We start from the raw sequence: 14,228 nt of genomic DNA on the forward strand, positions 1-14,228 counted from the left end.
TAGTATTTTGGTGAGAATTTTTGCATCCATGTTCATCAAGGATATTGGTCTGTAATTCTCCTTTTTGATGGGATCTTTGTCTGGTTTTGGGATCAAGGTAATGGTGGCCTCATAAAATGAATTTGGAAGTTTTCCTTCCATTTCTATTTTTTGGAACAGTTTCAGGAGAATAGGTATTAATTCTTCTTGAAATGTCTGATAGAATTCCCCTGGGAAGCCATCTGGCCCTGGGCTTTTGTTTCTTGGGAGATTTTTGATGACTGCTTCAATTGCATTAGTGGTTATAGGTCTGTTCAGGTTTTCTATTTCTTCCTGGTTCAGTTTTGGTAGTTGATACATCTCTAGGAATGCACCCATTTCTTCCAGGTTATCTAATTTGCTGGCATAGAGTTGCTCATAATATGTTCTTATAATTGTTTGTATTTCTTTGGTGTTGGTTGTGATCTCTCCTCTCTCATTCATGATTTTGTTGATTTGGATCATTTTTCTTTTTGATCAGTCTGGCCAGAGGTTTATCAATCTTGTTAATTCTTTCGAAGAACCAGCTCCTACTTTCGTTGATCTGTTCTACTGTTCTTTTGGTATCTATTTCATTGATTTCTGCTCTGATCTTTATTATTTCTCTTCTCCTGCTGGGTTTAGGCTTTATTTGCTCTTCTTTCTCCAGCTCCTTTAGGTGTAGGGTTAGATTGTGTATTTGAGACCTTTCTTGTTTCTTGAGAAAGGCTTGTATTGCTATATACTTTCCTCTCAGGACTGCCTTTGCTGTATCCCAAAGAGTTTGGACAGTTGTGTTTTCATTTTCATTAGTTTCCATGAATTTTTTTAAATCTTCTTTAATTTCCTGGTTGACCCATTCATTCTTTAGTAGGATGCTCTTTAGCTTCCATGTATTTGAGTTCTTTCCGACTTTCCTCTTGTGATTGAGTTCTAGTTTCAAAGCATTGTGGTCTGAAAATATGCAGGGAATGATCCCAATCTTTTGGTACCAGTTGAGACCTGATTTGTGACCTAGGATGTGATCAATTCTGGAGAATGTTCCATGGGCACTGGAGAAGAATGTGTATTCCGTTGCTTTGGGATGGAATGTTCTGAATATGTCTGTGAAGTCCATTTGGTCCAGTGTGTCATTTAAAGTCTTTATATCCTTGTTGATCTTTTGCTTAGATGATCTGTCCATTTCAGTCAGGGGTGTGTTAAAGTCCCCCACTATTATTGTATTGTTGTCAATGTGTTTCTTTGCTTTTGTTATTATTTGCCTTATATAATTGGCTGCTCCCATGTTTGGGGCATAGATATTTACATTTGTTAGATCTTCTTGTTGGATAGACCCTTTAAGTAGGATATAGTGTCCTTCCTCATCTCTTATTACAGTCTTTGTTTTAAAATCTAGTTTGTCTGATAGAAGGATTGCCACCCCAGCTTTCTTTTGGTGTCCATGAGCATGGTAAATGGTTTTCCACCCCCTCACTTTCAATCTGGGGGTGTCTTTGGGTCTAAAATGAGTCTCTTGCAGACAGCATATGGATGGGTCTTGTTTTTTAATCCAATCTGATAGCCTGTGTCTTTTGATTGGGGCATTGAGCCCATTTACATTCAGGGTAACTATTGAAAGGTATGAATTTAGTGCCATTGTATTGCCTGTAAGGTGACTGTTACTGTATGTTGTCTGTGTTCCTTTCTGATCTTTGCTGCTTTTAGGCTCTCTCTTTGCTTAGAGGACCCCTTTCAATATTTCTTGCAGGGCTGGTTTCATGTTTGCAAATTCCTTTAGTTTTTGTTTGTTCTGGAAGCTTTTTATCTCTCCTTCTATTTTCAATGACAGCCTAGCTGGATATAGTATTCTTGGCTGCATATTTTTCTCGTTTAGTGCTCTGAAGATATCTTGCCAGTCCTTTCTGGCCTGCCAGGTCTCTGTGGATAGGTCTGTTGCCAATCTAATATTTTTACCATTGTAGGTTACATCTCTCTTCTCCCGAGCTGCTTTCAGGATTTTCTCTTTGTCTCTGAGACTCGTAAGTTTTACTATTAGATGTCGGGGTGTTGACCTATTATTATTGATTTTGAGAGGGGTTCTCTGTGCCTCCTGGATTTTGATGCCTGTTTCCTTCCTCACATTAGGGAAGTTCTCTGCTATTATTTGCTCCAATATACCTTCTGCCCCTCTCTCTCTTTCTTCTTCTTCTGGGATCCCAATTATTCTGATGTTGTTTCGTCTTATCGAATCACTTATCTCTCGAATTCTGCCCTCGTGATCCTGTAGTTGTTTCTCTCTCTTTTTCTCAGCCTCTTTACTTTCCATCACTTGGTCTTCTATATCACTGATTCTCTCTTCTGCCTCATTTATCCTAGCAGTTAGTGCCCCCATTTTTGATTGCACCTCATCAATAGCCTTTTTGATTTCAATTTGGTTAGATTTTAGGTCTTTTATTTCTCCAGAAAGGGTTTCTCTAATAACTTCCACGCTTTTTTCAAGCCCAGCTAGTATCTTTAAAGTCATGATTCTGAACTCTAGGTCCGACATCGTACTAATGTCCGTATTGAAGTAGGTCCCTGGCTGACGGTACTACCTCTTGTTCTTTTTGCTGAGGTGATTTTTTTCGTCTTGTCATTTTGTCCAGAGGAGAATAGATGAATGAGAGAACAAAATGCTAACAGGTTTACAATGTCCCCAGCAAATATATTGTATACAAATCTGAAAAGACCTGAAACCAGGGGAAAAGAAAGGGAAAGAAAGAAAAAAGAAAGAGAAAAGAAAAAAAAAGAAAAAAAAAGGTTAAAACAAAAACAGAACAATACAAAAAAAGCAGAGTGTGATCAAATATGATCAGGCTAGTGCATAGATCAGTGCCACACACTAGATTTTGGGCGTATTTTGTCTGTTAGAAAAAAGTGCCTCCTAAAATTTTAAAGGAAGAAAGACATATATGTACAAAATAAGGGTTGCTACAATGAAGGGATAGAAGATGACTGTAAAGATGAAAATTATAATAGATTTTATAAAAGCACTTGATAAGAAGTTGTTTGAAAAAAGAAAGGAGATTAAAAAAAAAAAGAAAGAAAGAAAAAAGGGAGAGAATGTGATCAGGCAGGAGACTAGAACAGAGCCATACACTAGTGATTTAGGGTATATTTTTATCTGTTAGAAGAAACTGTATCTCAAAATTTTAAAGAGAGAACAACTTATATATATATGCCAAAAATAAGGCTAACTACTATGAAGGGATAAAATATGACTCTAAAAATGAAAAATAAAAAAAAAATTTTTTTTAAAGAGATTGATAAGATGTTGGTTGAAAAAGGGAAAAAGAAAAAGAAAAAAAAACAGTTAACAAAAATTAACTTTGATGAACTAATGAATCATGGTAAAAAAAAAGCCATGAAGTCTATGTGCAGTATTCCCCTAGCGCTGGAGTTCTCCCGTTCTCCTTGATCGGTAAACTTGGTCTTCGTGCTGATCTTCTGGGGGAGGGGCCTGTTGCTGTGGTTTCCAAATGTCTTTGCCAGAGGCTGAATTGCCCCGCCCTTGTCGGTCCGGGCTAAGCAAGCTGCTCGGGTTTGATCTCAGGAGCTTTTGTTCCCTGCAAGCTCTCCGTACAGCCTTGGAGGACCAGGGCAAAAATGGTGGCCTCCCAATCTCCGCCCGGAGGAGCTGAGAACTCGGGGCCCCGCTCCTCAGTGCGCCCCCAGAGAAAAGCAGTCACTCCCTTGTCCTTGGTCTCCGGCAGCACTCCGTGCTCACCCGGCCTGTGACCGAGCGTTTGTATCTGTGGCACCCGACCTCGTGTGGAGTCCCCAAACCCAGCATATCCCTGCGGTGCGTTCCCGCGCCGCTCCTCCCCGGGAAGGAAGGGGAGTCTCCCCGGATCTGCCGCCTATTGGGTCCTTGCTGCAGGAGCAGTGGCCCGACTGGGCCGCGGATCACAGTTTATGGCCACCCCGAGCTGAGAGCCCGCGCCTCAGCTCTGTCTCTGCAGCTGGCTTCCCCGCTCCGATACCTGGGAGCTCTGGCGCACTCAGGCTCCCCCGGTCTTTCTGTGACCCCAAGGGTCCTGAGACCCCAGTATCCCGCGAGGGTTCCACCCCCGCTTAGCCACTGGAGCGACGTCCCTCAGCGGAGCCGACTTCTAAAAGGTCCGATTTTGTGCTCCGCGGCTCTATCACTTGCCAGAAGCGGCCGGCGGAGGCCCCTCCCCCGCCGTCTCTCCTCCCGAATATCGCCTCGGATTCACTTCTCCGCATGTCCTACCTTCCAGAAAGTGGTCGCTTCTCTGTTCAGAGTGTTGTTGCTACTCTCCTCTTTGATCTCCTGTTGAGTTCGTAGGTGTTCAGAATGGTTTGATCCCTATTCAGCTGAATTCCTGAGACCAGACGAAATCTAGGTCTCCTACTCCTCTGCCATTTTGCTCCGCCCCCAGGCATGTTGTCTTAACTCAGTATTTTCCAAAGTACACCCTGGAGCCCTGGTCCCAAAACTTTCTCTCCATGATAAGACAAGTTGGGGAAATCACAAACTTGTCTTAACTCCCTCCTGGAGGTTCCCAGTGCATATAAGCATTGAGAATTCTGAGAAGTTCTGTGCTGGTGAACTGTGCTTAATTTTTTTTTTTAACTTCATTTATTTATTTATTTGAGAGAGCGAGAATGAAAGACGGAGAGAGAGCACATGAGAGGGGGGAGGGTCAGAGGGAGAAGCAGACTCCCCGCGGAGCAGGGAGCCCGATGCGGGACTCGATCCCGGGACTCCAGGATCATGACCTGAGCCGAAGGCAGTCGCTTAACCAACTGAGCCACCCAGGCGCCCTGTGCTTAATTTTTTTTTAGCCCAGTGTTTCCCAAGAGAATCTGACGTACAATTCTCAACATCCTGCAGAACAAGTGTTCTGTGGAGCACCCTTTGGAAAATGCCCCTTTCCCCTAGAGCGGTGGATTCAGTGATGTGTTTGTCTCACAGGGATAGGGCTTTGGTGGGGTCTAGGGAGATGGGGCCAAGAGCTTTCTGGTGAAACGGCTTTCCTCCTTCTTAGATCTAATCGTCATTTTTTTCTTCCTCCTTCCACTCATCGGTCCTTTTCAGATGCCCCCCTCTGCTTCTGTTCAGGAAACACTGAACTTTGCATCATCTGCATAATCTAGGGGTTCCTCTTTCACATAAACTCTCGGCGTTCTAAGATGAGATTTTGGAGGTAAAGTAAGCATAGTCTCCAGTCTGTCAGAAAGCTGCAAGTCCAGCTGGCCCTCGTCCCTCAGTCAGCCAAACAGGGAGATAGAGCGGCCCACACAGGTCATCACCCACTGCTCTGTTCTCACTGTGACTGCATATACCTAGATGGTGCCCTCAGACGGAGCAGCATATAGTGTGGTGGTTTGCAATCGTAATGTTTGTAATCACTTCGCAACTTGCTTTTTTCACTCATTCTGTTTTGAAGGCCAGTCAGTTGACACAGGTGTCGTCCATTCACTTAGCTTCTGTACAGCACACCATTGTATGAATGAACCACCAGGCTCACCCTCGCTCCGGCTGATGCACAGGTGGACTGTCTTTAATTCCTGGCTGTTGCAAGCCACCCCTCAGGGAGCTTTCTCATACATCTTCTGGTGCTGTCATGGAAGAGTTTCTCTAGGGAATATTCCTAGAAATAGACTTGCAGGATTGCAGACCACATTTTAAGTTTTCTAGATATTGCCAGTTGTCTTTTAAAGAGATTCTGCCAGTTTTCACCCCCTAGCAGTTGTTTTTGAGGGTTGCAATCTCCCTGCATTGTTGACATACTTTGCATTTTGAGACATTCTCATTCGGGTCAGTCTAATGTCCTGAAATCGCATCTCATTGATTTTGTCATTCTTAAATTGCCACATATTTCTAGCTGTGTGTGAATTGGGCCATTCCCCTGCTGGTGGACATTCAGCTTGCTTCTCACCTGTCTGTCTGCCTTTGGCATTACCAACAGTGTTGCTGGAAGCAGTCTTGCACAAACTGCTTGATGTCCTGGTGCTTTCATTACTGTCACATTAAGTTCCAGAACCCACATTGGTGGGTCAAATTAGCAGTTTCATTTTAAGAAATACTAACAAAAATCCTGTCCCACAATTTTATAGTAATTTTCGGTGCAATTTTCCAGTTGCGTATGTATACCTATGACATACCTGGTCATGCCGATCTTTTATATTTTTAACAATCTAAAAATCCCTAAGTTGGACCCCTTTGTTGTTTTAACCTGCATTTCCCTGACCACGGTGAGTTTCGCCTCTGTGCATAGTCTCTTCTTTGAATTGCCTATGTGTGTGCTTTATTTTTCTGTCTTATGGTTAATCTAAAGGAGCTCTTTGTATATCAAGTTAGTATCCTTTTGTTATAAGTATAGCATATGTCATCTGTCTTCTGTTGCTTTTTTCATAGAAGATTTTAGTTCTTTGTTTTCTTAACTACATGTGTTGGTTTTCCTTTATTGCTTTTGGGTTTCCTGCTTTGCGTAAGAAGGCCCTCCCCACCCCAGTGTTACATAAATACACATGTATTTTTTGTCTAATACTTTTGCGATTTGGTCTTTAACCATTTGGCTCTGAATTCACCTGCCATGTGTTTTTATACATGCTGTGAAGCAGGGGTCGCGCATCCCCAGTATCACTTACTACGGACTGCATTCCTCCCCACTGCCGGCAGAGGACACCCACCACGCGCAGAGCTGGCCCAGGATGCTGGTTCTGGGCACGGGCTCTGAAGCCAGTCTCCGAGCTCTGCTCCCACTTACGGCCACTCGCTCCATGTCCTGTGAAAGTTGTTTAGTCTCTGTGTCCCTCACCCCCTCGATCTAGAAGATGGGTGATGGGTGAAAGAATAGTACTATCTCACAGGTTTTTGAGAGAATTAAATAGATTAAACCATGAAAACACATAGAATAGTATTTGGCACCTAGAAAGCACTCGGTAAGTGTTAGCTAGTTTTCTGTCACATTTACATATTTTCTTGGGGCTGTTTCTGGACTTCACGTGTTAGTCCGTTTTTCCATCCTGTAGCCCCGCACCATGTTTTGATTATTATAACTTTCTAATATATGTTAATAGCTCTGTCAGTATCTCACTGTTCTCTTTTAAGATTTTCATGATGAGAATAGCTTTGAATTACATATAAATGTGTTATATACTGACATGCTAATGACATTCAGGCCCCCCACCCCCACTGAGAACGCAATGTGCCTTTCCCTCCATCTAGATCTTGTGTAATGACCTTCCGTAGAGTTTCTGATTTTCTTCTTGCAGGTCTTCCTCCTCCCTGGGTACCTTTATACAAGGGAAAGTATAGCTTGTACCATACTGAGTGAGATATTCTTCTGTTTGTAAATAAATATTGCTGGGATAAAGATAAATTAGTTATTTTTAAAATATTTTCCTTGTATTGACATCTCACTAAACTCTTTTATCAGCCCTAATCTTTTTTGTTGGTGAGTCTTTTTAGTTACCTAATCATTCGGTCATATTATCTAAATGATGATAATTTTGTCTGTTATTTTCCATTTACATCACTGTATTTTTTCTCATTTCACACCTGGAATTCCCCAAACAAGTAATAGTAGCAATGATGGTCTTGATTTTTGAGAAAATGCCTTTGATATTTTTGTTTATTTAAAATTATACTTGCTATTGTTTTCTGATGAATACTCTACTATATTTCAGAACTTCTTGGTTCATTCTAATTGTTTGGCTGAACTTGTTCAGTTAATTTCCTCAGAAGAATTTTGGGGGAAATATAATATCTGAGTCGGTGCTTGTCTCCACCCCCCAAAAATTCTCCTGCCCTCACCAATTACTTGACAAAAGAGGCTTAGATAATGACCTAAAAAGAAGTCTGTAAACACTTCACACTGTTTCCCCATTTTCAGTGTAAAATGAGAAACCTAATAACTTGATTATTTTTCTTTTCCCAGAAACTTGTGAGCTTGTGAGAGCACTTCTCTCCTCTCCCTCCCCTGCCACCTCCCCGTCTCCTTCCCTTCCTTCCTCCTCCCCCTCGCCCCACTTCCTTCCCTCCCTCCCTCCCTCCCTCCCTCCCCCCTCTTTCTCCCCCATCCCCCAACACACACACACACACACACACACACACACACACACACACACACACAGTCTTCTCTGTCTTTGGCAATATATATCTATATATGCCCTTTTTCCTTTTCTTTCCTGCCTAGGACTTACTCAGAAAATTGAGGTCTTTTCAACTTAAGAAAGTTTTTCTCTTATTTCTTGATTTTTACTTCTCCATATATTCCTCTCTCCTTTTGGACCTCTTAGTCTCTGCATGTTAAATCTTCTATATCTGCCTTTCATGTCTCCTGTCTTTTCTTTTTTCTTTAAGTTTTTATTTTAACCCTAGGTAATTAACATACAGTGTCTATTAGTTTCAGGTGTACAATATTCAACATTTCCATACAACACCCAGTGCTCATCACAACGAGTACACTCCTGAATCCCCATTGTGGTTTCCCTTTCTTTGTGGTTTTGCTCTGTATTTGTGTTACATTTTCTTCCATTTTGCACAGAGCAGCGCCTGGCCCATGACAGGTTCTCGGTAATTAGTTATTGAATGGACGAATTTTGTCCAGGAGACAAATTAGATCTCACAGTGACTGTTTTCCCATTTCTCTATTGAATTTTCAATTCAGAAATCATGTTTTGTTGTTGGAGAAAGTCTTTTAACATTCTACTTAAGTCTCTTTAACACTCCTCCTTTTTTTTAAAGATATTAAATGTCTTTTTGCTTCTTCCTTCCTTCTGCCTGGCTGTTCAACGTGGTCTTCCTCAGTGGAGTGTGATTTTTTTTTCCTTGCCTATTTATCCGTGGGCACAAAGGCCTTTGGCCCCCGTGCAGGTCAGCCTGTCAGGTGTCTCAGGCAGCAGTGGCCTGCAGTGGGAGGGACACAGGTGTGTGGTGGTGAGCTTAGAAATTGTCCTGTTCTCATGCACTGAGAGGCCTTAGTCTCCCGAGCACCCTAGGTGGGGCACTTCCATCCATCAGTGCTGCCATCCTCAGGAGGTGGGGGGAACAGCAGTGGGAAGTGGGGAGTTCTGAGGAAATGAATTATTTTCTAAAAAAGGGGGGGAAATCAGTAGATTAGTTGACATTGTACACTTGTCTACATTTTATCCTGTTAACATACCAGCAGTGGTGTTAATACAAATATAACAAATATAGATTTCCTTAAAGTCCAGGAAAATGGAATAGTATACGTAAACCAACAATGAGAAATGACAGTGCTGCACAACAGAAAATGCTTTTCAAAATGCATCTGCTCTGACTGATCGTACCCAGTTCCTGTTCACCTCTGGTGGTCCTAATGGGGGTCTTACTGGCCAACAGGACGGCACAAAAAACCATGGGGATTTTTGTGACAGTAAAAGGACAAGATGATATTAAAGGGACTCCAGACTTTTTCATGACCTCAACTCTCAGTGCTTTACTTTCCTGTCATAAGAGAGATTTTAATAAAAGAGAATTAGGAATACAAATGGCAAAGCTGTTAACCCAGAATGTAAGTTTTGGTTTTTAAACAAATACAAGATCATTCTCTCTGAGCTAAATGAACAGTTTTGGTTAGTTTCGGTTTTGCGGTAAGCAAAGAAAAGAAAAAGTAAAAAATTTAAGGGGCACATGGTACCTCAGTCAGTTAAGCATCTGACCCTTGATTTCAGCTCAGGCCATGATCTCAGGGTGGTGGGATCAAGCCTGACTCTGTGCTCAGTGGGGAGTCTGCTTGAGTTTCTCTCTCTCCCTCTGCCCCTCCCCCCATGCTCACATGCACATGCACGCTTGCTCGCTCTCTCTCTAAAATAAGTCTTTTTAAAAAAGTAAAATTTAAAAAACAATGTAAATGCCCTATGCTGCAAGATAAGTTTCAAAGACACCATGATCTGAAAATTTGGGCTGGATAGCATGCATGGCCTCTCTTTGATTGTTATATAACAGTCACTAAGCCTGCCCCCGGCAGCGTCTGGACCTGTGGCCCCACATCCAACCACCCTGCTGCCCTGGGCACCCTACTGGGAAGGCATGACCACCGTCCCCATTTCCCAGCCACCACACATGGTTCAGGGGTGTGTTGGCTGAGCTGGAGGGCTATTGGCTGTCCAGGCCAGCCTGGAAGTGTGGGGGCCTCACCCACTTCTACCTCCGGTGACTCTCTATGCCAGGGGGGTAGATGGTGGTTGAGCATCCCACCAGATCAGTGAGGTCTTCTGATGCTTCCTTTCAACCTCTTTTTATGCTCTGGCTCACACTTACCATTCACTACTCCTCTGCCGTGAGCCCAGTCTCAGGTTCAGGAGACCCCGGACGTCCTACTGTGATGCTCAGGGCTCAGCAAAGCAGGCTACCGCCAGCCCCCAGGAGGGGTCCCACTACCTCGCAGGATGCACACTCAGCTGATGGAAGACACGTCCTCAGAACGCGAGGGCAGCCGTTAGTCTGAGGGGGCCAACCCAAAGGCCAGGCATTTGATGCAGTTTTCTTTTTATTCGTGCTCAGGTGGATGGAGTGGAACCCTGGCTTCCCTTTGAGTATTGATGCCAAATGTCACAAGGATTTACCCCGAGACATCCAGTTTGATAGTGAGAAGGGCGTGGACTTCGTTCTGAACTACTCTAGAGCGTGAGTTTCCAAGAACCTAAGGATGCTGGGCAGCCCCTCCAGGGGCCGGGGCCGCGAGTGGGACCCTCACTCCTTTCTTTGTGGAGGCTTTGGGCTGGGGAGCAGCTCAGCTGGGCACTTCTTCCTACATCATTTGATTATATCTTGGCCATGCTGGATCCTCAGTGCACAACCACAGGGTGGCCTCTATCTAAACCGAGTTACAACCTGGATGACTCCAGACACCAAACAACTCTGTTGTCAGCCCAGAGTCGAGGTCTTTACTTGAAGTATCCATTGCCACCCACGTCTCATGCCCCCAGGGCCAATTCAAGGGTGGACACCCATCCCCTGGTTGTCTGTCACAGCAACCCCGTGAGGCAGGCACAGTTATTTTCCTCACCTTGCCGTTGGAGAATCTGAGGAATAAGGAGGTCACATACCTTGTCCAATGGCCCCTACTGATAAATGGCAGAGATCTGAGTTCTGTGCTCCTTCTTTGTGATTGAATTCCCACAAGGCTTCTACTGAGACTCCTTGGGTGTTCGTGAAACATGGAGCCCCAGCACCATCCCAGGGCCAGTGGGGGAGCCTTTGAGCTGCGCCTTGACACTAGGGAGTTCTCACAATCATACACATCTAGAAAACTCTACATCTGTGGTTCTGCCACCTGACTGAGTCTTAGATGGACCTGAGGAGCTTCAGCATCTCCTAGTGCCAGGCCAACCCCACAGCTAGGAGGAAAGTCTCCGGGGTGGGGCGCTGGTCTCGGAGAGGCATATCCAGGAGGCAGATGGGTGGAGAGCCACTAACCCAGTCGGCTTTGAGGGCAACATTTGCTTAGTGCATAGCTACTCCCCTCAAGAAGGGCCCTTCATCTGGTCGGACACACTTGGGCCTGTGCCAAGGTCTTCTTCCTCCTTTGCACATTTGGGAAGAATTCTACACACACACACACACACACACACAGAGCCTCACAACAGCCTCCATATGGAATCCCCTCAAATCGAAAAGACCATGTGCGTTTGTCTCTCTCAGGCTGCATCTACCTGGGGGGGAGGAGGTGGTAACGACCTAACACTTATCAAGCCTCTGCTGAATGTCAGGCTCATAAGTGTGGGTATTTTCTACTACAATCAGGTATATAAGCTGACATTCCACTGGACCCAGGTCAGTGGGTTTTGTCTAAGAATTTGTCTAAGGTCATTTAGGCAGAAATTGGCAAAACCAGAATTTGAATTCAGATTTACTGGGTCCAAAGCTGGGAATTTTTTTTCCCTGCTACAATTGGGATCAACTAGAGAGAAAAACTAAAACCAAACATCTGGGCTAGTAAGGCACTGTAGTACCCAACATCTGGCTCCCTGGAAACACCAGGGCAATTAAATATCTCATTTCCCACCCAGGGATTCCCAAAGGCATGTGGCTTTTAGGGCAGAGCCCTGACTAGGATGGTCTGAGCAGAAAAGAAGGCCGTTGTGAGAGGGGCAGTCTGAAGAGAAGATGATAAGGATGGAGAGCAGCGAGGTCAGAGGAGATGAGACTGCTTTGGGGAATAGTGCCACCTCTGCTTAGCAATGGCCAAGGGATGGATGGTGGGGGTTTAGTGGACAAAGGATGGATGGGTAGATGGCAGATAGATGGAGAGCAGAGGGATGGATGGATGGGTGGATTTTGGGTGGAGGGGTGGAGGAGTGAGAGAGGGTGGAGGGCTGGTAGAGGAATATGTGGATGGCTGGATGGTGGAGTGAAGGCCAGGCTGTGCCTTTCTTATGTCTGCTCAGTGTTCCTGCAATTAATTGTCGTGTCTGTATCTCAGGAGCCTACACAGCAGCTGCCACAGAATAGGTGCTCAGTAAACTCTCTCACAAGGAATGGAGTATGACGGAGCTGATCTCTCAGGGGCCTTTGTTATCACCTCGTGGGCCCTCTCTTCACACACCCACATGCACTCTGTCTCTCATCCGCTCTCCCTCTCTCTCACACGCATGCACGCACGCATGCACAGTCACCGTTCTTCTCCCGTAGACCCCCTTCATGGCCAACAGCGTCTTAGCTGTGCGTCTCACAGTACTGTCCATGCGGCCTCGCCGCCGCCCCCCTCCCTGCCCCGCCCAGGCTGTCCACCGGCATCTGCAAGGCCATTTCTGTGTATGTTCTCAGAGTCCCCTGGGGGATTCCAGTGTGCAGTCAGGACTGAAACCACTGGCCTCCATGCCTCCCTTGGCCTCATCCTCCACCCAGTTGCCTGTGGGGTCCTGTCTTCCCCCTGGGGTCTCAGGATGTATGTCCTTCCCTCCCAGCTCTGTCATCTCTCCCTGGGACATTCAGGAATACCCTTCTACCTGCTTCCCCAGGATCCATCCAACACAGCAATTGGAAGTTCATTCTCAAGTGCACATATAGTTTGTTGGAGGCTCCTTCTACAAAGGCAAATACAATTCTTTTACTCCCCCCTCTAAAATCCTTCAGTGATTACCCCAGCTACAGACGAGAGCCTGCACATCTCTGCCCTGCTCCCCTGCCTTCCCTTTTGCCCCCAGATACACAGGACATTCCAGCCATGTACGTCCAGAACTAGTTAGCAAGGCATCTTCATGCTCTTTGTCTTTGCACGTGCCATTCCCTCCACCTCGGATACAATTCTTGCCTTCTTTCCAACTCATTATTTTTGAGGACCTAGATGAGGTGACCCTTCTCCCAGAAGCTCCTAGAAGCTCCGGGGTCTGAGTGAGGCCTTGTGCTCCCCAGTACTGGCCACACAGGCCACCATTTCTCCAATGACATTGCAACCCTTCTTTCTTCACATCTGCCATGTAACTTGGTCCCTTGAGCTATGGACTATTTGGCAGGAACATAGCATAGAAATCTTGAGATGGGCCCTCAGCCCTTCCTGGTCCAGCACAGCTCAGCAAGTCAGCTAAGCCCTGCCTCTGCGGGCTGAGGACCATGAGGTTCTAAGAAGAAAATGGGAGATGTGCTCTCTGCATTTGAGGAGGGTGCAGCCTGAATTAAGGGGACTGGACCTCAGGGAGATGGCTCAAAGCACCCCCTACCCCGAGGAGATGAGAGGAGCACATGGGAGGGGCCTCTGGGCCAGTGGAAGGTGATCTTAGGGAAGCTGACTTCTCTTCAGCTGTGGCTGGGCCTGCTCACAGAACCAAGTGGGTTGTAACATTTCCTCGTGGCATCAAAGGAGGAACAGCTTGTGTGTTTACTTACCACTCACTGTTTGCAGACTAGAGCTTGATTGCAGGCAGTTGATGGGTTGATAAGGGAATGTCCCTTTAAAGGAAACTGAGAAAGAGAGCTTCCTTCCTAGTAAGGTTGAAAGTGCAGAAATGAGCCTGAGTTCCAGAGGAGGTGACCAGCCTCGCGCCAAGACCAAGGTGCTCGGACCCTCACCCCCTGTGCATTTCCCATCAGATGAGATCAGGTGGAGGCTGCTCCCTGAAGGGGCATCCTTCTCCCTGAGATCACAGGGAATCCTTTGGGAATCCCTGGGTGGGAGATGGGATATTTAACCTCACTGTAACCACAGATGGCTTCCTGGGAGGGCAGCCTCAGAAGTGCTACCACAACCTGCACGGGCTCCTCCCGGCCGGGATTT

The 14,228-nt window shown here is 45.5% G+C and overlaps 1 protein-coding gene across 1 annotated transcript in view; it reads left to right on the forward strand.

Moving 5' to 3' along the window:
* ALOX5 (arachidonate 5-lipoxygenase) overlaps nt 1–14,228 on the forward strand; it is a 72,082-nt gene that overhangs the window by 19,948 nt on the left and 37,906 nt on the right. The window contains exon 4 of the mRNA XM_028098603.2: nt 10,517–10,639. Coding sequence (XP_027954404.1) covers nt 10,517–10,639 — 123 coding nt within the window. The remainder of the gene's footprint in view (nt 1–10,516; nt 10,640–14,228) is intronic.

Source organism: Eumetopias jubatus, unplaced genomic scaffold (genome assembly GCF_037043125.1).
Source record: "Eumetopias jubatus isolate StellerSeaLion01/CBP00866 unplaced genomic scaffold, mEumJub1_p1.0 scaffold_17, whole genome shotgun sequence".
NCBI classification, from domain to species: domain Eukaryota; kingdom Metazoa; phylum Chordata; class Mammalia; order Carnivora; family Otariidae; genus Eumetopias; species Eumetopias jubatus.